The sequence below is a fragment of the Lampetra planeri genome, chromosome 23 (assembly GCF_965212315.1).
Source record: "Lampetra planeri chromosome 23, kcLamPlan1.2.h2, whole genome shotgun sequence".
Classification (NCBI taxonomy): Eukaryota; Metazoa; Chordata; class Hyperoartia; order Petromyzontiformes; family Petromyzontidae; genus Lampetra; species Lampetra planeri.
The window spans coordinates 5,586,666-5,612,065 of NC_136129.1; the positions used below are offsets into that span (position 1 = coordinate 5,586,666).

At 50.6% G+C, this 25,400-nt stretch overlaps 1 protein-coding gene across 2 annotated transcripts in view; it reads right to left on the reverse strand.

The window, feature by feature from the left end:
* LOC144726306 (collagen alpha-1(XII) chain-like) overlaps nucleotides 1–25,400 on the reverse strand; it is a 132,459-nt gene that overhangs the window by 39,602 nt on the left and 67,457 nt on the right. For both annotated transcript variants that reach the window (XR_013587264.1, XM_078604899.1), the window contains exons 23-34: nucleotides 13,436–13,565; nucleotides 11,201–11,337; nucleotides 10,078–10,207; nucleotides 8,996–9,129; nucleotides 8,496–8,625; nucleotides 8,038–8,177; nucleotides 6,860–6,992; nucleotides 6,399–6,431; nucleotides 4,486–4,625; nucleotides 3,804–3,933; nucleotides 3,043–3,162; nucleotides 864–1,013 (exon numbers count right to left, since the gene is read on the reverse strand). Coding sequence is in view for 1 of the 2 variants with exons in the window: in XM_078604899.1 (XP_078461025.1) it covers nucleotides 864–1,013; nucleotides 3,043–3,162; nucleotides 3,804–3,933; nucleotides 4,486–4,625; nucleotides 6,399–6,431; nucleotides 6,860–6,992; nucleotides 8,038–8,177; nucleotides 8,496–8,625; nucleotides 8,996–9,129; nucleotides 10,078–10,207; nucleotides 11,201–11,337; nucleotides 13,436–13,565 (1,507 nt within the window). In the remaining variant the exon portion in view is untranslated. The remainder of the gene's footprint in view (nucleotides 1–863; nucleotides 1,014–3,042; nucleotides 3,163–3,803; nucleotides 3,934–4,485; nucleotides 4,626–6,398; nucleotides 6,432–6,859; nucleotides 6,993–8,037; nucleotides 8,178–8,495; nucleotides 8,626–8,995; nucleotides 9,130–10,077; nucleotides 10,208–11,200; nucleotides 11,338–13,435; nucleotides 13,566–25,400) is intronic.

Here is a 25,400-nt window from a genome sequence, read left to right on the forward strand (position 1 = left end):
CCACACGTGTTGCTTGCTGTGTTAACCTCAGTATTTAGACGTAATGGCGGTACACCGGTGCAGCATAACACACCGATGCTCATAAAACACTCTGACGATGTCGCTGTTGCCCTCGAGTGAACTACAGACTCTCCATCAGCAGTTGCCTTGGATTCAGCAGCTGCTTACCCATTCGAAGGTGTGACACGAGTCAGAATCTTTTGACGGCACCGTCCGCCATGAAATAATTCTGGAAACGAATCGAGGAACCGTCCGACCAAGTCAAGGGCACGGGTCAAATCTGCCTTTGGAACACGGAGCAGTCAATCGTCATCAGGCTGGGTGCTATACGGCAACAGACTGCAAAGCTTCGTGTTCAGCTACTGACAACGTTCGTCGTACGACTGTTTCGACATCACAAGAACTGATTTTGACACACTCCGCAAAATTTTGTGACCGGGGTTGGGAATCGTGGGATTTTTGTATTATTATTATTTGTCTAATCGATTTATTTATTTGTTTGTACCGCGCACCGGTGTACCACCAATATGTTCATTTGGCCCCCTGTCTGTCTGGGTGAATGGAGGGGGGGGGAGAACTGTCGTTTTGATTGAATGAAACAAATTAACTTCTGTTCTCTAGCTTGACATGAATAAAGAATGCCTTTCAGTCTACGCGCCTACGAAGGTGGGGAGTCGTAAACATCCGAACGAGCTTTTCGCCCTTCATTGGGCCCTGTCGCGCTGATCTCGGGTTCCTGTTCACGGAACATTTGTTCCCCCTCCTGTCTGTGATCGGCGCTTTGTAACGTGCTTGCGTTAAATTAGAATTTAAAAAAACACGTGGGCGGGCGTGCGTGCGTGTGGGGGTGCACAGTTGCTCACGCGTTCTCCCTGTGCCGCTGACGGGCTCGCTGGCACCCCCGGGGTATGTGGCGAACACGGTGACGTTGTACTCGGTCCCGGGATCCAGCTCGGTGAGCATCATCGAGTTGACGTCGTCGCCGACGAACGTCTCCTTGGGAGCTCCGCCCGCTGTGAGAACAACAGACATTGGGGGGTGAAGTTCCGGTTTCAAGTTTCATTTTGTGCGCCCAGGTGAGAACCAGGTTAGAACTGCTTTTTGTGTTCAGTTTGTTGTCCTCCCCCCCACTACACATACAAGCAAAGTCAAAGTGTTTCTCCAAAGTGATTGCTTCATCAAAAGAGCGTTGAGGCGGTGTTCATCTCCTGTTCACAGCCCTAAGCCAGTGGTGGAAATAATGCGTTCATATGGCGGGGGCAGATAAATCCAATGGCACGCCCACTGTTGACCTCCATACAAAGTGGAACTAATTTTATTGACCCTGGAGGGATGATCGGCCGAGCCAATCCACAACCTGGATTTGAAATCGCAACCTTCCCGGTCGCGAGACGCCATGCTCTACTTCTATAGTGCTATTCGCTCAAGGCCTCTAAGCGCTTTACATGAAGTTCAAGGTATGGAGATAGCCTGGAGTAAAAACAAGTGAGTTTTAAAACGAGATTTTAAAAGTGTAACAGATTCAGATTTCCTCGTTGAACGAGGAAGGGAATTCCACAATCTGGTGCTTTGGAATATTGCACTGGTGAGTGAGGGGGGGGGGGGGGCAGGCGAAGGGCAGCTTCTGATATTAGCACACTATTTTGGATATAAGCACACACAGACTTCCTCCCAAGGGGTGTGCTTGTGTAGAGGTGTAGTGGGTGACATCACGTCACGCTCGCTCTCGGAGAGAGTGGCGTCGCAGAACGTGACGTCAGGTGGGCCTTGGGGGACGGTGACGTCATACCCCCAGGGGGGTATTTAAAGGGGGACCCGGGATGTAACCGGGGTTCGTCGGGGGTAGGAGTGGGGACTCGGGTAGTTGATCCTCACACGAGGCTAGGGGAGGCTACTCCGCCCGACCGGCCGAGGTTGGGGTAGTCCCGGCCCGGGGCAGGGAGGAGAGCCGAGTTAGCCGGGGTGTAGGGATCCCAGTACCTTGCCCCTGGGGAGTTATAGGCTAGGGGGGTTTTGGTTCGGCGCAAGCCCTTAACAAACCTGGCGTAAGCCCCTAACAGCAACCTGCCTTGGAGTCGTGAATTGTGCTACAACACTTGTATCCAGATCCCACTGTACGTGCACAACAGTGGAACCTTAGCTGCAAGCGGCCGTGATGGCGCAAGGCTCCCCGGCGTTCTCGCCCTCGGTCGTCTTGGTGAGAGCGCAGAGTTCAAGCGGCACGCCATTCGGAGCTCCGCGTGCCATGATGGAGAGATCTCTTAACGCGCCGCAGCAAGCGTTTATTTTTGTGCCGTCTGGATGAATAGTGGGCACCCTTAGGCAGGTCAGGACAAACAGTTGGGCTGTAAAAAGTGATTTAGAATGTTGCGAAGGGAGTTGTGTATTTTTCTTGTTTGTTTTCGCAGCTACTGGCCCAAGAACTACGAAGAAAAGTGGCCGGCCAACGAAGAGTGCTAACAATAGTGTAGCTTCTTGTATTGAGCAGGGTCATGGTAACTTGGGAAAAGAGACGATGGAGGGGCAGTCCCAAAACCGTGCTGTGTGAGGAAAGAAGCAGGGATTGAAATGTTGCCTCTTGCAATAACAGTGTCGCGAATGGCAGTGTGTGTGTGTGTACGCGTGCATGTGGGGAGCGGGAGTGTAGTTGATAGCGCACTGCTCTATGAACCCGGTGACCTGAGTTCGATTCCCGCCGAAAGCCAAAATCGGTGGCGAGTAATTCAACGGGGCCAGACCCTCCCCTAGGTTAACTGGGGAGACAAAGGTGGTCGGGTGTGGTGTTCGCTACCGACCCCCTGAAAGTGCCGTGCTGGTCTTCAAAGTTGCTCGCTAACAGCACTTGCTGCAAAAGTCAGTTACAGGCTACATAGTTGTCTTTGTGTAGGCATGAGTATGTGTGTTCACGTGTGTGTATGTGCGTACACCTGCCCCCTCGTGTGCCGTTCCAGCCTTCAAAATGTGCTCACTATCCGCACTTCCCCCACCCAACAGTCTGTTAAGGCTACACAGGGGATCTTTTTGTCTTTGTGTGTACGCCACCTTTACGCTGATGTACGACGCGGTAGCCGATGGTCGGTGACGACGCTCGCTCCCACGTGACCCGGAAGCGCGTGAACGATTCGTCGGACACGCGCAGGTTCCGGGGCGGAGCTTGGGGAACTGCGACATGCCGAGCGGCAACAACAACAATAACAACATTAGTTCATCCCTCCTCTCGTCTCGTCTCCTTTTAGAATCCACAGACGGGTGCTCTACTTTACCTATTTTTGTTCCGCTTAGCGTGGTGCACGAGTGCGATCAACGTGATGGGCAGTAGCAATCCTTAAGATGTGTCAATTATTGTGAGTTTTTTTATCGCAAACCGTCAATCTCTAACCATGCTCGGTGCGTCACAGCACGTGACGAAGACATGCCTTTAATAGAAAAGTATCTGCTGCATTACAGGACGAGCATCACATTGAACCTCTTGCGAGTGACAGAAGTGACCTGAGGTGTGCGTGTTAAGTGTGCACCGTTGGCTACGTACAGTGCCAAAGAAGTTCCACGTACATTACATACATACATACAAACATACGTGTGGCCTACTGCCAAAATTACGCGGAAGCCCTGTTCGGCTCTCGGTGAGGAAAACGTTCCCCCCTCGCCGCTTCTAACCCCACCTCCAAGTCGCCGGTTTTGCAGGTGCACACCCACAGATCATGCTCAAAATCACTGAACTGGGAGGTTGTGGTCAGGTGACTGCCAGGAGGTTTGGATGTTGGGGGTGGGGTTGGGGGGTGGAGTGGAGGGAGCAGACTCACGTGTGGTGCCGGTTGTGGAGGACTCGTCACCATCTCCCTCCGGGTAGACGGCGGTGACCTGCAAGCGGTACTTGGTCCCCGCGCGCAGCTTCTGCAGCTTCACTGAGGACCGGCGCCCGGGCACAGTCACCTAGGTCAGCACAGATCAACGACAAAGTCGACCTAAAGATGAATATATATGTAAAAAATATATCTATTATATTAAATCTTAACTGTTCCATCATTCCAATCCGTCAAAACATCTGCTCTGGAATTGGCTGTGATGAGACCATGGGACAATGAATTAAGGCCTGCTAAGTGAGGTCAAGTACAGGAAACTGCAATATCCTGGACACATCACCACAATGGATGGTGACTGGCTGCAAAGGATGGTGATAGAGGGAACACTGGAAGGTGCCAGGAGAAGACTGTGGTCTCAGTGGACGTCAAATATCCAACACTGGGCGGGGTGGAAGCTGTCTCAGTTGAAAGACGCAGCGATGGACTGAGAGAGCACCGCCGGGAGATATTGGTTGAAGGAAACGATAATGGCCTCCAAGGTCCAAAAGGCCGAGGAGCGATAAGATGACGGCTCAACAAGGGAGCACGATGGGGCAGCTCAAGGACAGTAGATTAATGAAAAAGTGGGCAGCAAAAAGGCAGACAGCGTGGGTGTGGAGTGGGGTCACCGAGGTGGCCGCACCGTTTCCGAGCGGCCCATCCCATCCGGGGGCGTGTAGGTGATGCGATAGAGTCGCACGGGCCCATCGGCTGGGTCCCACACCACCTCCATTGACGTCGTCGTCTCGTCACGCACTTGCACATTACGGGGCGCGCCGCGCACTGCCAGACACCACCACCACCGTCAACATAGTCAACGTCATCACTGCCGGGCACCGCACCATCAACATTTTTAACATTGCCGAATACCACCACCGCTGTCAATATCGTCAACGCCGTCACTGCCAAGCACTGCGCCATCGTCAAAATTGTTATCGTCATCATCATTACTGCCAAACATCGCCACCGCCATCAACATCATCAACATTCTCAACATCATTATCGTCATCATCATCATCACTGCCAGACACCAGCAACAACAACAACTGATATTCACCACTAAGTGAAGTTGACATCACCAGGCCGCTTGTGCCAGGCTATGCGCATTTTAAGGCCACGTGAAGTGTTGAACGCCCGCTGGCTGGAGGTCATGGGACAGACCCAGGTGCAATGGGTTGACTGACTGAGATGACTGGCTGATGCACCACCTCTGCCCCCTACTGTGCCAACTTGCTGTGTTTTAGCCACCTGGCTCTCTGCTCAATGTTGTGAGCTTCGCTCATCTGCCCTCCATTGTTGCTGGAGGGTGACTACCTCCAACTGCCCGGTAGTGTCCTTCACGAACCTCCTCCACAGAAACCGATCTTGGCACTGCTGGTACCAGTTATTGGAAAATCCACTCAGCTCCATATCTTCCCGTACCTCATAATTCTATCTCTTATCTGGCCCATGCCGCGCCCATTTAGCCCCCTCTATTCGGCCGAACGAAAGCTGTTTGGACATGCGGTGGCTGGGCATGCGGGCTACATGACCCAGGCAACACAGCGTTGCCTACCAGACACTGTCGATATAGTCATCATCATCACTGCCAAATATCACCACCACCATCAACAACATTCTCAATATCACTATCGTCATCATCATCATTGGCAGAGACCACCACCACCACCTTCAATATCGTCATGCACTGCACCATTGTCAACATCGTTATGGTCATCATAATGACTGTCAAACACCACCACCATCAACATCATCAATATTGTCAACATCACTATCGTCATCATCGCCAAACACCAACACCATCGTTTGTCGATGTCATTCTCGTAATGACCATCATCATCACTGATACTCTCAGCTTTACCATTATTCTCACAATGATCACCATCAGCACCATGAGAGTGAAATACTAACTACAAAGATCATCAGTGAAGTCATCAACATTGATGCATGAATCATTAACATCGCCGAAATCACCATCTTCACCGTCTAAGGGCGCTGCCATTCACCGCAATGGTAAAAAAGTCGTATCTTGACTTTAAACACTACTCCGAGTCACAACAAATCAGTATTGAATTGCAAGATGGGTAAATAGTTTCAGCCATAGTCACTGTCATCAAAAGTGGAATCATTGCCACCACCATCAAAATACAAAGATCCCCGTATTACCTTAACAGACTTTTGGGGCTGTTAGCAAGCACCTATTAAGGTTGGCACGACAGACGAGGGGGTTGGTGGCTAGCACCATGCCCGACTGCCTTTGTCTATAGTGGCAATATTTACACATTGCACCAGGCACTCATTTTGAGTCAGCCTAGGGGGGGCCCAGAACCGGTTCAGATAATCTTTACAGGTGTTGGATCGCCAGGTGAGTAGCACAGCGCGCTAACCGTTACACTACCACTCCACCACCACCACCACCTACACCACCACCTACACCACCACCTCCACCACCACCTCCACCACCTCAATGTTAACTTTAACGACATCATCATTATCATTATCGCCACCATCATCTGTGGGCTAAACATTGCGCAGACAACAAGACTATGCTCTCACCTGGAGAAGAAGTGGGTGGAGGCTTCCCGTCCACTACAAACACAACCACAAACAACACACGCATTACATGCTGCATGCAGACATCGCAAAGCCAATACACGATAACCACAGCAACATCATAGATTTGTGCTTGTGCAATGTTTTTGATGTCTCATGTGACATGGTTGTTTTTGTTCTGGAACTTTCCCCACTGTTCCAACTGCCACCCCAGAAGGACGAACCGGCGGCCTCTGGTTTGGAAGTCCAGTGTGCTACCCATTCGTGATATAGGTACCCTGGTGCATCATGGGATCTGTCCTTGCATCGTAGTGCATTATGAGAAGTTATAAGCGTGCCCCGGTGCATTATGGGAAGTGATACGGGTGGCCTGGTGGGACGCGTTGTGGTGCGGTGCTGCGCTGTAGGCTGGTGCGTTGTGAGCGTGCGTGGCCAGAGCGCGGCTGTGACGTGCGATGGAGTACGGGTTTTCTGGGCGTCGGACAGCGGGTCGCTCTCGGTCTCGTCGGGGTACACTGCCGTCACGGTGACGACGTACTCCGTGTCCTCGGACAGATCCGGTAGCACGGTGCTCGTGACGTCGCCATCAACGATTGTCTGAGCGGTGCGAACACGGACAAGGGAATGGGGGAGGCTGGAGTGAGCGGACGGACGACAAGGGTGGAACAGGCAGAGGACATGGACCACCCAGATACAGTTGGACAGGCACTCGGAGGTATAGGGAACACACGGACGAGTGGAAAACACCCAGAGCACCTGACCATACTTCTCCAAACATCAGAAACAACGTTTCGAGGAACACATGGGACACACACAGACGCAAGCGTGACATCACGTGAACGCAGACAATGAGAGCGTAAATTCAGAAACACGTGGCAATGATCTCACTGGCTTGGCCACCAACACCTGCAGGATGTTAATTACTGCTGTTGGAAGAGTAGCTCTCCGTTGTATTTTAGGGTTGTACCGCGTGTTGGTCGGCACAACAGCCGCCGATTTACTCCACGTTCTGGGTGATTCTTCAGGAACCAAATTCACCAAATCCCCGGGGACGAATCCCCGGGGCACGTGGAGCGAAACGTCGGACATCGCGCTGAACAGCATGCGGCACAAGCAGAAACCTATGCGGTGTGGGAAAAGGTGTTATCGTTCTAACTTGCCTTCTCACGATCAAAAACACGGAAAAAAATGTCCACATTCTCAAGTCGGTCGCTGGCACAGGTGGCTGCCCACTAAATCCATCCGTGGCCACCTCCGTAATTTTGCCGCCGCTTCTAATTTTCCGCCCTGGGCGTCTGCCTATTTTGCCTTCCCGCTTAAGCCGGGTGTGGCCACATATGCGGTTAATTACGATTTAAAAAACCGTGAGTGTCTCCGCCCCTCCCCTTCTTCCCTCTTTCCCCCACCCCCCCCTGAAAATATGCTGCTCCCGAATTGTTGGCAATATGGTGGTAGGGCAGTAAGCCCAAGTGCTTCCAGTCGGTCACCTATTTGAGGGCGTATTTCTCTGGACTGTTACGCGATCGTGATCTGTTTCCCTCTCGGATGTCTGCGTTGTGCTTTTGGGTTCTTGGGGACAAAAACGGGAAAAAAAGTGAGTGTTTTTTGGCAGAGCAGCCTCTGAGGTCTTGGTGCTGCACACCTCTTTGGAGGGGCTTCCGTCGCGTGGGGTCCATCGGATGGTGTAGAGCTGCGCGTCGGGAGCGGCCGCGTCCCACGTGACGCGGAACGAATCCTTCTTGACCTCCGAGAAGCGCATGTTCCTCGGAGGGGGGCTCCTCACTGTCACGACAATCCCCCCAACCACAGGCAGGGTGGAGCAATCAAACCACAGAGCTCACAACTGCACCATCACGACAGTAGTTCGCTTAGCCGGGAGAGCTGTAGCCCCTATTTCCACTCTACAACTGAGTCGTGCCGGGGCCCTGTCGAGGGCTGCGCCTAGCCAGCAAGTGCTAACAGCACTTGACACAATTGTCTATTAAAAGGCCAAATGGGAGATCTTTGTCTTTGTGTGTGTGCAGTTTAACACGTAAGCTTATTATCTATAACAGAGGTTTTTGGGTTAGATCGCGCAAATATATATGCGTGTGCGCGTACGTGTGGTCTCGGCCCCCGTCAGCGGCTCAATGTCTCCTTGAGTGATCACGGTCGTCACGGTGACGTTGTAGCGCGTGTTGGAGATGAGGTCCTTCAGCACGGTCGAAGTGGAGCTCGCGTCAACAACGACCTGCGCACGAGGGTTGCGGGGGGGAGAGCGGACACTCCTCAGGGAGACGCACGGCGGTCACGGTGGCCCGTGTGAAACGTGGCAGGGCGCAGCTCTGGCTTAGGCCGACAATGTTCGTCGCGAGCGTGGTCCGTGCCCTAAACTTGCACCAGAAGACAACGATAGGCGAACCAAGTTAAAGTGTCTCCCCATGCCCATTTCCACTCGTGGCCCCGTAGCCATTGGTGGAAATCCCACATTTCCATGGTCGAGGCCAAGTCCAATTTTAGGATAACCGAAGTTACCACAGATTGACACGGGTGGCTTTGGCCTCTTGTCCTGGAGGAAGCACAAGGTCGTGACCTCCCCTGCCCTGTTCATAACTTCTGACCTCCTCTGGGTCGACGCCTGCGGCTTGGTAACGCAGGCGGTAGTGCTGCACCGGCCGTCGCGACGGCTGCCAGGACACGGTCATCGTGCTGTGGGTCACGTCCGACAGGCGCAGCCAACGAGTCACAGCCGGCACTGTACACGAAAGACAGAAAAAAGCGTGAGGGACACGGGACACAGGAGGAGATGGGACACAGAACATGGGCATATGGGACACAAAACATGGGATGCAGGACATGGGATGTGGGTACAAGACACGTGGCGTGACCAGACAGAACATGGAGGGGATGTGGCGAGGGAGTATTAGGTAAGGTGCTACAGTGTCACTTTATACGGTGCAGAGATGCGAGCACTGACGGAATAAAGGAGAAAGAGTGCTTGACAAGGCAGAGATGAGCACGCAGAGATGGATGCTGGGGAAATCTCTAAGGGAATGCAGGAGGAATGAAGAAGAAGGGAAAGCCTCATTTAATTGTTACAAGCTCAAAATAGAGAGCAGAGGGTGAACTGTTACAGCAACAAAATCCATTCACGTGCAATACTGCACTTTAACATCTATGCTGCTGGCTTTCACCAACCAGGGCTGACCAGCAAGGTGAAGTATGTCAAAATAACCCCCTTGGTCCGCACAGTGTGGAAAGCTCCTTATCGGGCTTGGTAAAAAAATAAAAACACGGCTGTACGTCTGCACGCTCACGGACTGATGAAACTCCCAACGAGGGAGCTGCTACAAGACCAGCATTCAGAACAGACTGAATTTGTGACAGTTCAAGTATTTCTAGCAGCACGTGCTTGCGCAGGATGGCCGCACTGCTGTGGACATGTGGCGGCGAGGCAGAGTGCGTGTGCGGCGGTGGTGCAGTGGTTGGCGTGCTTGCGCTACGAACCAGGCGACACCGAGTTCGATTACCACTCACGACCAATAACAGTGGCGGTTATATTTGAACCGGTACTGGGCCTACACCTAGGATCGACTCAGCCTCAAATGAGTACCTGGTACGGTGCGTAAAAAAACACCGCAACTAGGGAGGCAAAGGGGACGGGGGGGGGGGGATCTTTGTCTGTGTCTGTGGCGTCTCTCACGAGTGCTCTCTTTTTTGCGCAGAGGTTCGCTCCTTCCTTCCGGGTAGCGGGCAACAAGCGACACGGTGTACTCCGTGCCCGGGAGGAGTTCCGTCAGCTGCAACTCCTCCTGGTCCTGCCCGACGTCCACCTGCATGCACAGCGTGGGGGGTGGGGGGCCGGGGTGTGACGCGTCCGCGAACGCGGGCTATACTCAACTGGCAAGCGCGATGCGAGCGCAATGCGAGCGCACATCACGCACACGCTGCACGCAAGCCAACATGCTCGTAGTGCACGCACGTCATCGCCTACGGATGTGACAACACAGCGGCGTGTTTGGTTGTGAATTTTAGGCCCCTGTAGCACACTCTAGAAATCTACTCGTTATTGATGATTTTTGAGATGGGATTGTCACGTGAATAAATTTCCAATATGTGTGGTACACCCTCCTCCAACCGACGACGCAGCCAAATAAATAAAGTTGTTGCGTAAACGAAGGAGCGTTAATTTATTACTGCCCCAGCAAAACAATGTGTGTTAGAGAGCGATCCGCAAAGTTTAACGATTTGGTACGACGTTTCACTGGCAGTTGCAACCAGCATCATCGTGGCAACTTAATTCATTTGGTTGCTGCTACATGCGTTTAAAAAAAACTGTTTGCAGTTAGGCTTCCTGCTAATATGTTTAGCTCTGTGTTTTAAATTTCCACACGAGAGTTTATGATGAATGATGTAATTATTTGGACCCGGGTCTTCCTTGAAAACGAGACCTCTGGTCTCAACAGGCTTTTCTCAACACACAACATCAGCCACGGTAAATCCACTGCTGGATGAATGCCTCACCAATCCATTACATCTCCCACAATCCTAAAATTGTAATAATTCACCTAGCACTGCACACGAGCCGATTCCATTAATCCATCTTTCTCAACGGACGTCCTCCGGGACACTTTACGCGTTCGGCTGCTGCTGCGCCATTATTAATGACCACTGGCCGTCATCATCCCTTCTAGCGACGCGTCCTGCCCAATCCCCACTCACTTTTCCCAATGTCTTAGAATTTGTGCCTTTAATCTGCACATGTTCTCTGAACCATGTTCCTCATTATATCTCACCCCCCCCCCCGCCCCCCCATCGCCTGTCACCTCCTTACTGCCCCCCCCTGAGGCTGGCGTGTAGAGCAGCGAGTAGCCGATGGCGCCCGGGATGCGCTCCCACGTGGCCCGCATGCTCGCGTCGGTGACGTCCGACAGACGCAGGGCGCGGGGCACCGCCAGCGGCACTGGGGAAACAACGATTGCAGATGGGTGTTGGGAGCTGAATAGTTTTAGAGTTCGTAGCGTTTAACTTGTCTGCGACGTGGATACCAAGCAGGGGAAATCTCGAATGCGCACAGGGAATGGCAGTGCAACATCGTGGCAACAAAACACACGGATACACAACATGAAACACGTGCCTTAACTCACGCAAAAACACAAGAACACCACGTTGACTCCAAGCTTGGACACGTCACCTGTATATCGTGGCCTTAGAAACCTGGGAGGGGAGGGTGTTGTGGGGGCTAGGTTGGAGGGGGTGGGGGAAGAGCAGGAGTGTGTGGGGACCAGTGGCCTTTGTTTGGGGGGCTGCCATACCAACAAGGTTGATGACCATTGCTTCTGAACGAGGCTGCATCTCAAAGACGACCGTACGGAAACGGTGGGCGTATTTACGTTTGGAGGCAGAGGCAGTCTGCTGCTGTTTCCCATGGTGTTCGCCTGATTTTTTTTCTTTCCATCTCCTGATAGGATTAAGGTTGAGTTCCGGCGGTGGGGTTATCGGGTGTGCAGGCGGTGCACCTGCACCGGGGTCCACTGGTCAAAGGGGCACCAGGGCCACCGGGCTATGAAGAGGGGGCGGGGGCAAACTTTGGGCAGCGGACTCCCTTTTTCATCCCTTGCACCAGGACCTTTGCCGACCACGCTATGCCACCGGTTTGTGCAATCGTTTAACGTTAGACATGTGGCTTATTGTAGGGGTAGCACATGCCTGGCGGGTTGAGAGTGATATAATTACATTGCCGTATGAGCTGGGAATATACATACACTGTCTAAATGCTGTGTGGAACAGCAGGACATTTGCATCACTGGGGAGAAATAAGCGAATAACACACCACACATCAGTTATAGACAAGAGACAGTCAGAGGCAGAGAGAATAAAAAGGAAGTTCTTGAGCCTGGACTTGAACAGGGGCAGGGAGTCGACAGCACAGACCACTGGGGGCAAGGGAGTTCCATAATCATGGGGCAGATGACAAGAACGACCGACCTACCGTTCAGTGATTGTACGAAGAATGATCTGTGTACAAGAATACTGTATTCTCAGTATTATAAGACGTTCTGGATAGCAAAACATACTCCCAATTTGTGCACGGTGTCAATAAAGTTACACAAATTTGCCCACGCATCACACAAACATCCCTCCCAGGCAATAAGATGTCAGGATAGAGGGGGAGGACGGAGCGTAAAAGTGCATCATCATAATTATTATCTTAACACTTGATTACCCAGCATATATATATATATTTTTAAAGCTCTTACAATCTGGAGAATACAGTAAAACATTTATTTAATTTTATATACAAAAATCCCCTGTATAGCCTTAACAAACTGTTGGGGCAAAGGCTGTTAGTGAGCAGCACCTATGAAGGCCAGCACACCACACCCGGCCGCCTTATAATGACATATATATACACACATAGACGTAACGTAAAAAAACTCAACGCGTTGGTCAATAAATAAGCGGAATCGTTTAACTGGTGAGCATTCGCAGGCCGCTTGTAATGCAAGCGTGGGTTCCCGGGCTGGGCTGCATGACTTGTTATTTATAAACCACGCATCACAAACACATGTTACAGACTTGCATGTGTGTATGTTAAACTGCTTTCGCACCGCACAGAGCCGCCGTGCTAATCGGCAGCAGTTGATTTCATCATCATCATCATAATTTACTGCATCGCACGCTTTCAGATGCGCATTTTCTGCGGCCGTCTGGAACGCTCTTCCGATATTAGGAATCCACTGGAACTATTCACTTTTGAAATCGAGATTGAAAACGTATTTCTGTTGAACTGCTTTTTCTGTTCAGTTTGTTCTCCTTTCCCCGCATCTCCAATTACCACGGTGTGGCTACAGTGCAAAATAAATTCAACAAACATCCATACACACCTCGGAGGTGCGCGGGGGGAAGGACAACAAACTAAACATAAAAGCAGTTCCAAAGAAACAAAAAGGCAGTTCTAAACAGAAGGTGCCGAGAGCTTGGGCCTTGAACAGGGGCGGGCAGCCTGCGGCGACGGCTGGGGCAAGGCAGCATTTCCCGTAGGCAGGCGTGGTACCCACGTGTGGTCTCGGCCCCGGAGAGCGGTTCACTGTCCCCGACCGGGTACTCAGCGAAGACTGACACCAGGTACTCGGTGAGCGGCTTCAGGTTCTTCAGCGTCGTCAGCAGCACGGAGCCGTTCACGTGCTTCTGCTCGCGCGGACACAAATCGTCGTCGTCAATCAACCATCAATCCACTGCTGGATGAAGGCCTCCACCTCGAGCTGTTGCCGTCTCTCACGAACCTGCGACGTTAATGATCCACCCTGCACCTACGAAGCAGTTGATTTCACCTTCGTCACTCACATCGTCATCATTTTCATCATCATAATAATCTTCAGTTTCATCATTATCGTCATCATTATTGGCATCATCAGTAGTGTTGTTATTATCATTATCACCATTGCACCACTGTTTTCTGATATGCAGGATAAATTACTCAAATTATTCGAAGAAGTTGAGCAATTTCCCAATTCCTAGAACGTTCTTTCTCTCAGCGATTTATGTTGATCGTCCCGATTGTAACCATGATTTATAGGAACATTGGAAAAATTAATGCTTTATACGGAGAGCCAGCCAGGCTGAGGCTGAGCAGGGAAAAAAAAGGGAAGCGTTTTGAGATCTGGCTAATGAAGATTGAGTTGACCACAATCCTGCGCATGAGCTGATGTCATCGCAACCACCTCCACGGCAGACATCCTCTTTGGCGCGCTCTGTTCGTCGGAAGCCATTCATTTGGTCACCAGCATCATAAATTGGCCACCGTGCCTCTCCTTTCAAAGTGTGCTGCCCAAGCGAACCTAATATTTATTTTAAAACAGTAAATATCTCTCCAATATGCATTGATTCCACCGATCTATACCTTCCTGTTTCTAGGTGTAATCTTAGAATGCATCTCTCCGTGCTGCTTTGGCGGTGCGGTCAAACAACTCCCATGAATGGAACAGGTACGAAATACGACTGCCAAAAATCCGTTCCCCACCCAACGTTTAGCATTCTCAAGAGTGGATCGCATTTGCACGCACGTGGTGTGAGTGAGTGCCTATTTAATGAGGCTGTAGTGACACAGAAAGGAGCACTGCAGCCAGCACCACACCCAACAGCATTTCGTCTTCCCAGTTACAACAGGCACCGACATTGAAGTTTGAGTCAAATTAGCGGGGTCCCAGGATAGGTTCAGATGCCAAGTGCCGGAGATGGATGTGCGCGGCTAGGAACTGAACCCAGACGTTGAGACTCAACTGAGCAGTCTGCTGACCATTATAGCGCAACCTCCCAGGCATGAAAAACAAAGAATCTCCCATCAAAGCCAGGAAGAATTTTGGAGCAAGTGCTGTTAGCAAGCACCTATTAAGGCCGCCACGGCCCATGAGGAGACGGTGTGGCAAGAAGCACCACGCCCGGCCAGCCTTGTTTCTCCCCATTGCTCATGTTTAAACGCAGCACCAGGTGCACACATATTCAGGTTGAGTCGATCTAGGGGAAGCCCGGAACCGGTTCAGACATCACCCGCAAACATTGCAGGCTGTGGCCGAGATTCGAACTCGGATTTCGCAGATTCGTAACGGGGTGGCGCGAACCACTGCGTCACGTCTCGCCTTACAACATTCGCAAAAAAAGGGAGCGGGAGAGAAAGAAAGTGAAAAAAAGAAGCAAAAATTGGCTTGGGGATGAGCATGAATTGTGAAGGGACAGCTCCAAGTGTGCGGAGTGGCGTGGGGATGGGGGGGGTGTGAGTTTGGAAAGGAGAGGAGAGCAGGAAAAGGGCCTGGGGTGGGGGCGTATCTGGGCACACATGTTTGTAATAAGACTGCTGGTATTTCCTCCCATCGTCCAGCCGCTACTGTCTAACCACTGCTCTGCAACCGCTCGGTGGAGGCGCGCATTTTTTAACCCTTTCGGGCCGCAGGGTCAGCCCGGCTCGTAGAGTGCCGAGGCAAAAACACACGTTGGAGCGTTGAGACGTGCGCAGACCAGGGAGGTCTTTGCGGTCGCTCCAGTTATTGGAAGCAGCGGGGAGGTAGGGGGGGGGCTTTGGATGGCTGCTGTGAAACTGGTTTACAGAGTGGCCAGGTGGTGAAGGCGTTTGTCACTGAGATAATCCACTCGGGTTTGAAGGCCTGATTCCCGGAGCCGCCACCAGTTCGAGACTAACGATGGAGTAGCATCCAAAAGAGGGAACACGTCCGAGCGGAATGCGTTCCCTCCGTTAAAGAATCTGCTCCGGCTTAAACGCTCGATTCCCGTAGCCACACGGTCATCTAATAGCCGAGATACCAAATTGTGCCGAGTGTCATGAAGCCGGATTGCACCTACGTGCTCTTACTATTGCTCAAAAGCCGACGTGTGAAAACCAATAAAACATTCATCGCTCCAATGGCCGATTGCGACAGAGACATCTCAGCCTTTCTGCCAGTTCTGAATAAAGCACTCGTGTCGTGCGCAAATCTCTCTGTTCAAGCCAAGTCTCTTCAGGTGGTCTATATTGTGGTGTGCACATTTGGCGAAGTATTTTATTATTGTACATTTATTATACTTCGCAGCCCTTTTCAATCCAATGCTGGATGAATGCCTCCCCCATGCTGCGTCGGTCATGGGTGTTGTTTGACCGTACTTTGTTACGCAGGTCACAGTGTGGACTGATTAAGTGGGGAGGGCCCATGACCGGTTCAAGTGTCGCTCGTCACTGATGTTAATCACAGCTGCAAGTCAAAGGGAGGTCACCGGGTCCATAGCGCGGTGCGCTAACTACTGCGTCACCGCTTCCTCCCCGGTACAGGATATATATATGAGCATAATTCGTAATGACGGGCATTTATTAAGATTTAACGAAGGCCATGGAATACGCATTGCAGGAAAACCCGTTTCATGTAGAGGCATAAACTTTTAAAAATTAAAATAATGATTGCGGACTTGAGGGGTGTACTTGACTTCATGTCAGTGTAACCCACATTTAAATATGAGTAACTGTAGTTATGTTAAAACGTAAAAAATCCTCAAACAATACAACTCCCTTTCAGTGCCCATTCACAAATGTAGAGGCGCAGCCCTGCAACTGCTCGCGTGCACCAACGCTGGCGGAACCGTGTCCACTTAGTAGAGGGGTGGGAGTTCCCACTGTTTACCCCATCAAGCGCGACATGCTGATCAGCTGTGGGTTTATCCGTCTGTACCGCTGGGAGGACGGAGGCGACTGCCGCGTCGGGGAAGACGGAATCGAACTTCCGACCTCCGGATTGCAAGTGCTGTGTGTGCTAACCGTGAGACCTAATGGTGTGGGCAGCAAAAGGGCAGTTGATGCGAATGCTGTCACAAGAGGTCACACGTTTTCGCTGCAACGGCCCTTCGTTGACTTTGCGTGATGAATGAGTGAACGAATGGGGCAAAAGCAGTTGTCTTATTTGCAAAAGGAGTTTATATATATGTATACTGCATTTTCCCTGAGTTCGTTCGCTAATGCTTTAAGTATGGTTAACCTCGTTGGAACACAGGTCACGTGACTTGAGACTGCAGTTCCTGGGGACGAGGAGATGAGTTTTTCAGCCACGTTTGTGACCTCAATGATGTATGCTGCCAACCAATATGGTGTCTTAATCAAACGTTTTCTTTCACTCGATAATTTAAATTCCAGGCGTTAATACCGTATTCTCCGGATTACAGGACAATATTTTTTCCCCCTGTATTTTCATAAAAACTTGGCGGAGTGTCTTATAGTCCGGAGAATACGGTAACTCATCTTCTTGGTTCTTTCGGTAAAGTCACGTAGAAGGGAAGTAATAAAATAATAAAAATAAAACATAATAAAATAATTCTCACGACGTTTCGGCCACAACGCAAGCAGCCGTCCTCAGGTGAAACCAGGTCTGTCGAGGCGACAGCGTCTGAATGAAACAGCACACGTGCTTGGAGCATATATATAAGCTGGGTTGGAAGGGGTGGGGAGGAAAGGGCGCCTTGACAAAAGAATTTGCAGTCACGAAAGCTTTAAATCGAAAAATACGGTAACTGTCTATCAAGTGTGTAAGAAAAAGTGAGGGGGTAAGGCTTCAAGAACCCAGCACCCCAGACCCCCATTAACTCCCTCAATGATCTGATGAATTGTCACAATTCAGGGTAGTGATCACTTCGAGGATCATCAGAGGGTCACGTGAACGTATTACACACGACACCGATATCAGTGGTTCTCAACTTGTGGACCACAGCCTTCTAGGGGGAGCGCAGGCTGCAGCACGGACGCCGTGCAGGAGAAATTGGAATGCGGAATGGTCAGTGCCACATTGCGGTGCCAAAACGCACGACATCACACGCATGCTTTGCTAACACAAAACACACTCACGCACAACATTACACACATGCCTTACTAACACAAAACATGCTAACATACAATGACACGCATGCCTTATACTAACATAAAACACACTAATGCACAACACGACCCACGTGCCTAACACAAAACACACAAGACGATGCATATACCTTATTCACATCACTAACACGCAACACGAAACAAATGCCCGACTAATACGGTGTCTACTCGAGGCGTGGACATGTGATCTCTGTGTATTTTGGCTTGAGTGACCTGAACGGACACCGTGCACGAATTTGAAGATACCGGTTCTTACATGCAGGCCCATCCCTAGGGTACACGGTGAATCTGGGCGACCGCCCTGGGCCCCGCGTTTTGGGGGGGGGGGGGGCCCGTGCTGCGACGTCACGGTGTCAGATGTAATACTCCCGGTTTAGTTTGAAGGCGTCGGGGGGGGGGTCTACACGGTGTGGTTTGTCCCAGGCCTCGCACCCACCCCTCTATGGATGGCCCTGCTTACACGTAATCACTTCACCACCATGTGTGGCAAGCTCACAGGGGGGAGGCCGATATTAAATGACTCCGAGCCGCTGCATGATTACACTCCCTGGATAAGAGGGAGGACAATTTTACTGCGCTGGGGTTTAATGACACGAAACGCAACTTTGTTTACTTGGGAATGCCACGTCGAGTCCCGAGGCTCTTTCTCAAGAGTGTCCTGCGGCCATGTTTGGCCACTAACAAGGGGTAGAAAGTTACGGTTATTTTATTATCATTACTTCAGCCCATCAGGCCAAAACGTATAAATGGCGCGCACATTTCCAAGGGTTGCTGCACTTTATGCACCGTGATTTGTGGAGGCGTCAGTGCAAATTAAACGGCTCGTTTGCGATTGGTTGGATAGTTTCCCTTGCTTCTCCGTGCCGATTGTAGAGAATAGTTCATCAAAAAACCTCCGCTTGGTTATTTCTGAGCCTTAATTACAATTCGCAAAAGGTACTGCATGTTCCGTCAGCTTTTCCCTCCTTTTCCGTGAGAGGCTATCGACTCAGGCTGTGCGCCTAAATGTTTTGAAATGTGCACGTGTGCAAATATGCAATGGCAATGATCGGTTGTGTGTGTCTGTGTGCGTGTGTATGTGTGTTTACAAGCGTAAGTTCAGATCTGGAAACTTTGGGGACAGGATGTGATGTTTCAGTATGAAATTCGTGAGAGCGCGCATCTGTGTGTATGGTTCTGGTGCATGCATGTGTGTGAGTTTGGATGCAAGGGAATGTGTGGACACACGTGTGTGTTTTGTGTGTGGGATCCAGTGGCGCAGAGGTTGGCGCACTGCACCACAAAACCGGTGACCAAAGTTCGATTCCCGCTCATGACCAATAACAGTGGCGAATATTTAAATTGGTCTTGGGCCTCCCCTCGGTCGTCTCAGGCTTAAATCAGTACAGTACTTGGTCTGGTGTATAAACATCTGAACTGGGGAGACAAAAGCGGCCGGGCGTGGTCCTGACCACTCACCCCCTCGTGTCCCATGCTAGCCTGAATAGATGCTCACTCATAGCACTTGCCTGAACAGGATGTTAAATGCTATACAGGGGACCTTTGCCTTGTCTTTGTCTTACATGTGCTCGTTGAAATCTGGAAACTTTTGGGGGGGAGGATGTGAATTATAAGTACGTAAGTGCACGTGTGCGTGCATATGTGTGTGTGTACATGTTGGTGCGTGCATGCATGCGTGAGTTTGGATCTGAAAAAGGAGGTTAGATTTAATTTTCCCCAAAGGATTACGTAAGTGTGCCCCTGCCTGCCTGTGTGCATGCATGTGTGCGTTTACACATGTGCGAATCTCATTTGCTGTCAGCGCGTTCGGACCCCAACAGGTACATTAAGAGGTAAATGTACTAATATTCCTCGCAGGGATAAGTGTTGTGCCTGGGTATATATACGATCCAGTTCCTGCCTAAGCGCTCTCATTTGAAAAAGCAGGTTAGAGTTACCAAGACGTAATGCTCCTTTGAGGCGCAATTGTGTACGTGTGTGTGTGCAAATGCTCGATTATGGATGGGAATTTGGTAGTTTTGGTCGTTCTAGGGAATACGCGCACGCACGTGTGTGCGCGCGTGTGCACGTGTGTGTGTGTGAAAGAAGTGTTTTCACAGGTGGCTGGGCTGCTTAAACATTTACACCCGGGCTGTTACGAGACCGCGAAAAACCTTCGCCATGGGTTTTACGAGTAAAGGCTACCTAATCGGTCTAAATGCTTGGATACGCTTTTACAAGGCCGAAGGATTTTAAGTGAAACCGCCGTAACAAGACAAACGTTAAAACTTATTACACTTTTCCGGTTAACTACACGGTGGCCTGCAGAAGTCAGTACAGAAAGAAGGTTACGAGTCTATCTATATTGCAGCCATTTTCAATCTGCCAAATCGATAAAGTCCTCCTCATGCTTTGTCAGTCATGGGTTTGTTATCTTCAACTATACCTCCCCATGCTGGTCATTGTGGGTCGGTTAAGGTAGCGGAGGAAAGTAGGACTGGTTCTGATATCACTCGGCAACGATGGTAGCCTTAGGGAGGAATCGAACTTGGTGTGGTTGCCAGCCTGCCTTGCTGCTTATACCCTCACACGCGTGGTTTCCTCCAGACATTCCAGGGGTGAATATAACCTATGAATAATTTGTCACCCCTCATATAAAAGAGTCGAGACTCAAAGAAGCATTTTTGGATAAATGTATGACATTATTTTTTATTTAAGGTTACAGCTATGCCAATTTATTTGCAAATAATTTGTTTTGAGTTATTGCAAGTACCCTGGCCTGAATCTCGTAATAGACGCAACGAAGATAAAATGTGCAGCATCACACATTCCAGATGGTCGCTAAATTACCAAACCTTTGGTTTGAAAGCTGTCAACTCTAACTGCTTCCTACTCTTGGCCTAAGGGGCCCCCAAATGTGGTAAAGGTGCAGACCTGGAATTTATTACTAATGCCACTGCTGGTAGAAAGGCCTCTTAATTAAGGGAGTGCTAGAGACCTTTCTGTCGGGTATTTTGGCCGAATATTCTACTTTACCGAGACATCTTAGAAGAGGTGCACATACCCACACGTTACTCCACTGCATACAACCTGCTCACCTGGCGATGCTGCTGGGTGGACAGAGGTGGGGAGCATTTCAGAAACTTTCCCAATATTTTCAACTGCTGCGCCAGGAGATCAAATCAAACGGTGACCTCTGGATTGCCAGTCCAGCGTGTTAACCATTAAATGTAACACTGTAGCATGAGAGGAAATCCTATTGGCAATTTAAGTCACTATGCTGCGCATTACTACTAGTTATGGGCAGAAATTAAAATTGTTTCGCTCGTTTTAAGTTCGATTTAGCTTTATAATTCACACATCACATTTAAATACGATAAATTAAATTACCAAGGTGGAATTGGGCATGGGTGTATGTATGTTGAACGTCTTTCGCACCGTGCGTAGCTCATCAGACGTGCGGGGGTAGGACAAAACAATCTAAACCCAAATAGTAGTTGGAAATAAAATAGATGGTTGAAAAGTGCAGAGCTACCAGTGGCTTCCTCATATCGGGAAGGAGAGTTGTCCAGAAAGGCCACGGAAGGTCCGCCCCCCTTAAATGACCTCGAGCGGGCAGCAGCGCAAGCGAAGGGCGCGAGTGAGAGGGTGGTGGTAGAACAGCCCATGGAATGGAAGTAAATAGACAAAGAGGGGGGGGGGGCTCCCAACACTTTAATGGCCCCAGGTACCCCCCTTAAGCTTAATCCGGCCTCATCCATGGTTGCCAAGTCCCAAATCCTGCGTTCTACCAAAACCTCTAAGCCTATATCACGAGCCACGTCCGTAAGGCTCCTGCCTCTCACCCAGGCCGCTCAACCTCACACCGGAGCAGCCTGACCTCACCCGCTTGGGTTCGTGGCCTTAAAGCCGCCCGAGGAGCCTCTTGGCTCTCCTTTGCGTTTGCGCCTCCTATTTTCCGCCAACAGCTCTGGGTCTGTTTAACTTTGTCTTTTTAGTTGACAGTTCCCTGTCAATACGCCGTTGGATGAAGATCTTCCCCCACACCATGTTGGACACGTCAGGTGGATGACTGGTAATTGTGGGTTGGAGGCTGTGACCAGTTCAGATACCACTCGCCACTGATGGCTGGGTGTTGAATTCAGGTTTGCCGGGACCTGCATTTGATTCCCAACCACGGATAAAATCAGTGGTGAGTAACATCTAAATCGGTTCCTGGGTACCCCTTTACCATTCAACATTGTCCAATACGGTGAAGTATGGTCAAATAAACCTCACGACTAGCAGGGCATGGGGAGGGCTTCATTAAACAACTGATTGACAAAAGGCTGTAACTGAAAGGACAAAGTTATAGACCGCCTGTTTGACGACTGATTTCCCTTCCATCGTTGTTTTCGCCATAAATTATTGTAATATTATTGCTCAATTCAAGAAACATGTCGACCTTAATCTCTTACACCTTCAATAGCACTGTTTGTTTCTGGGAATTTTCGGGCATTTGGGTGCGTGCACCGCGACAAAAAACAAAAGGCTGCAATTTATTTACCCCTCAACTCAATACGGGGGCAGCATTTCCTATGTGTGTGTATGTAATGGGAATCACGCGACTCGTGGACGTGATGTTCACCAGAATGCCCAAAAAAATGACCGATTCTTGAATGTTGGCTATTCACCGAATCGCCAGTGTTCGGTGGAGGGGGGAGGGAGGCGGTGGAAGGCAGTGAATCATCACAGCTCTATCAGACACACGCAACATCACTGCATCTCGGCCTACGGTGGCAAAACTCTCAGAGTTGGCAGAGACTGCGTGATGGAAATGAATACTCCTGAGGCACGGCTATTTGACACAGACAAGTCCCTCAACTCAATCCCCCCCATCCCTCCTCCTCATTTAAAAAAAAACAAGGAACAGTCTTTCCTACTGACGAAATGAGTCCATTCCCTTCCAAATAAAACCTTAACACTCTCGACACATCAAGAGAATGCCAAAGGCGTTCCTCGGGGGGAGGGGGAGAAAGGCGAGGGTTTACAGACTTTATAGTAACAGTATGCGTTCATTTTCAACGTATGGGGGGCGGGGGCGATGCTCGTGGGGGAGCTTGCTTGTGGTCTCTCAAAAGGAAGCTTTCTTTATGCAGAGTGCAATGAGAGACGACACGGCGCCCTAAAGCGTCGCTACCCGGTCTGGCGCAACGTTGCGGCGGATAAAAGATCTGGTTTTCTCCCGCTCAAGGGGAAATTTGTGTCAAAAGTCACGACTAACTCGAACAAGTTGTTGTGGTTTTGTTTCAGTTGCTAACCTGTTTTTGTTTCTCACATTGAAAATTGCCTCCCATCGTCATCCATTTGCCGAGTTCTCGTACGTGGCCTTGCTTGATTCAAGAAACGCACATTAACCATTCCAAATTACAGCTCCAACGGTGCTGCTTTGTTGCTAGGCCACTTGGCGCCCCTGAGCCTTTGGGCTTAGAGCTGAGCAAGCCGTGATTAAAAAATAAATAAAGGCGGTGACTTTTTTTATTGCTCGTTTTAATTTCAGCGCAGGAAATGTTTGACTCGATGTTTTTTTTCTTTGCAGATTTATGAAAGCGCTTGTTATAATTTCATTTGTAATTTGTTCAGGTTCCATTTTAACTCGTTTCACTTTCAGCGCTGGTATGAATGAAATAATAATTCTCAGCTAAAAGGTAAAGGTCCAGCCCTGTGAATAAATTGCTCATGCCGCCAATGCTCCTGTCAGAGCCTCCATTTAGAGGGAGCTCTAGCGAGCCCCTCGAGAGGGTATTTGGCCAACTCTTCCAAGGTGGAATCTGTTCGATTGTATCTAGTTTTTGTTCATAAGCAGGTAAAGGTGGCGCCCTGAAATTGCATGCATAGTGTCTGGAAAATCACTCAGTCGGCACGTTGTTACAGATCACCTGCTTACACTTTATTATTCTATTCTTGTGTAGAGGTGTTAGAGAGAGAGCCCGTTATGCATGGCAGCTTAGGGCAAACAAACACAGTGGGCGGGGCTACGTGAGTGCACAGGGGAGGTGCTCTCTACGACGTCCGCGCCAGGCACCCGGGTGGGGCCCCCACCCCTCAGCGGGGGGTTGGGTATAAAAGGGGATGTATCGGAGGGCTCGGGGTTCTTGTTAAGCTAACCAGTGAAGACTGAAGACGTCTTAGCTAGAGCCCTGGACTCCCCTGGTTCGCCGTCCTTATCAGGGCCGAACAGGACCGAGCCAGTGGCGTGGTCCCGAGATCCAGAGCCGGTGCTCCTGTCAGCGCTGGTTTGGGACTCAGGGTACCGGGCCCGACTTACCAGTGTCGGGCCAGATAGCCTCCCCTAGCCCGTTAGAGAAGGACTAGGAGGCAGGCTAGAAAGTAGCTAGCGCGTATATCCCCAGCTAGCCGGGTGAGGGGGCCGACACCCCCTCTAGAATTGTATGCCACAACCGTGCTGTGTGTAATAAACCCGTGTGCCTCCAACTCCGGCGTCCAAGAGTCGTGAACTCTACTACATCTTGGAAAATCACTCAGTGGGCACGTTGTTACAGATCACCTGCTTACACTTTATTATTCTATTCTTGCACCAGTTGTAGGCACTCCTATCTCTGTCTATATGGTCACTTTTGTTGACTAACTTCCCTTATCTACTTCACACCTCACAAACCTCCCTGCGGCAGCTCTTCCTCTCAGCAGCTCCGCACTCGAGGCTCCGCACTCAGCAGCGCTCACACAGAGCTCGCACACAGCAGCGCTCACACAGAGGCTCGCACACAGCAGCACTCACACAGAGGCTTGCACACAGCTTCCCTCACTCTGCGCCGCTGCCCTCGCCTACGTTCCCTCAGACCCACTCACTCGTCCGATCCAGGCGGGGGGAGCAACCATCACCCGCCCGGCGACTAGCGAGGGTTGAGGTCCGTCCCTGGCTTGAGTGGCAGCGGCGAGATGTCTTCTCCTTGGTCCCAGCAACCCGAACTCCCGCTCCGCTCTCACGCGCCTCCTTATATCCTCCTCCCAATTACCCAGCTCCTCCCTTGTGTCTCTTTAGGGCCAGACAGGCTGGCGTCTGTCAGGCCATCAATCACCCCTTATCGCATGTCTCTCTGTTGCAACACCTCCGGTGTCAGCGTGTAACCCCGGGCCGACCCCGTCTGCACCCGATTATCCCCTTAATGAGGTGGAGGTTTGCTCGTGCAACCTCACGTTGCACACGCGCACCTGCCTGCCCTCAGTTGCCCTCGGCCAACAGTGCCGCTACTGGTGGAAGGTCCTCCACTAGGGTGGTAATGAGAGTCCCTCTGGAGGGTATTTGGCCAACTCTTCCAAGCTGGCCAGAGCTGGGAGTACCCACACATTTTCTCACCGCACGCAACCTGCAGATTTGGCTAACTGCCGTGTGAAGCCTGTTACACCACTGCTGGGTAGACACAGGTGGTGAGGAGGGAGGATTGTAAGAAACTCACGCCGTTGTTTCAACTGCCACACCTGGGAGATCGAATCGAACTGGCAACAACCCCATTGCATGTCCTGTGCGCCGCTAACCATTGCGTCGCAGCAGTTAGATTGCTGTAAATACCTCATCCAAATTTGAGAAGTCGAACTACCAGTTGGACTGTTTCACCTCATCCATACTTGCAGATGAGAAC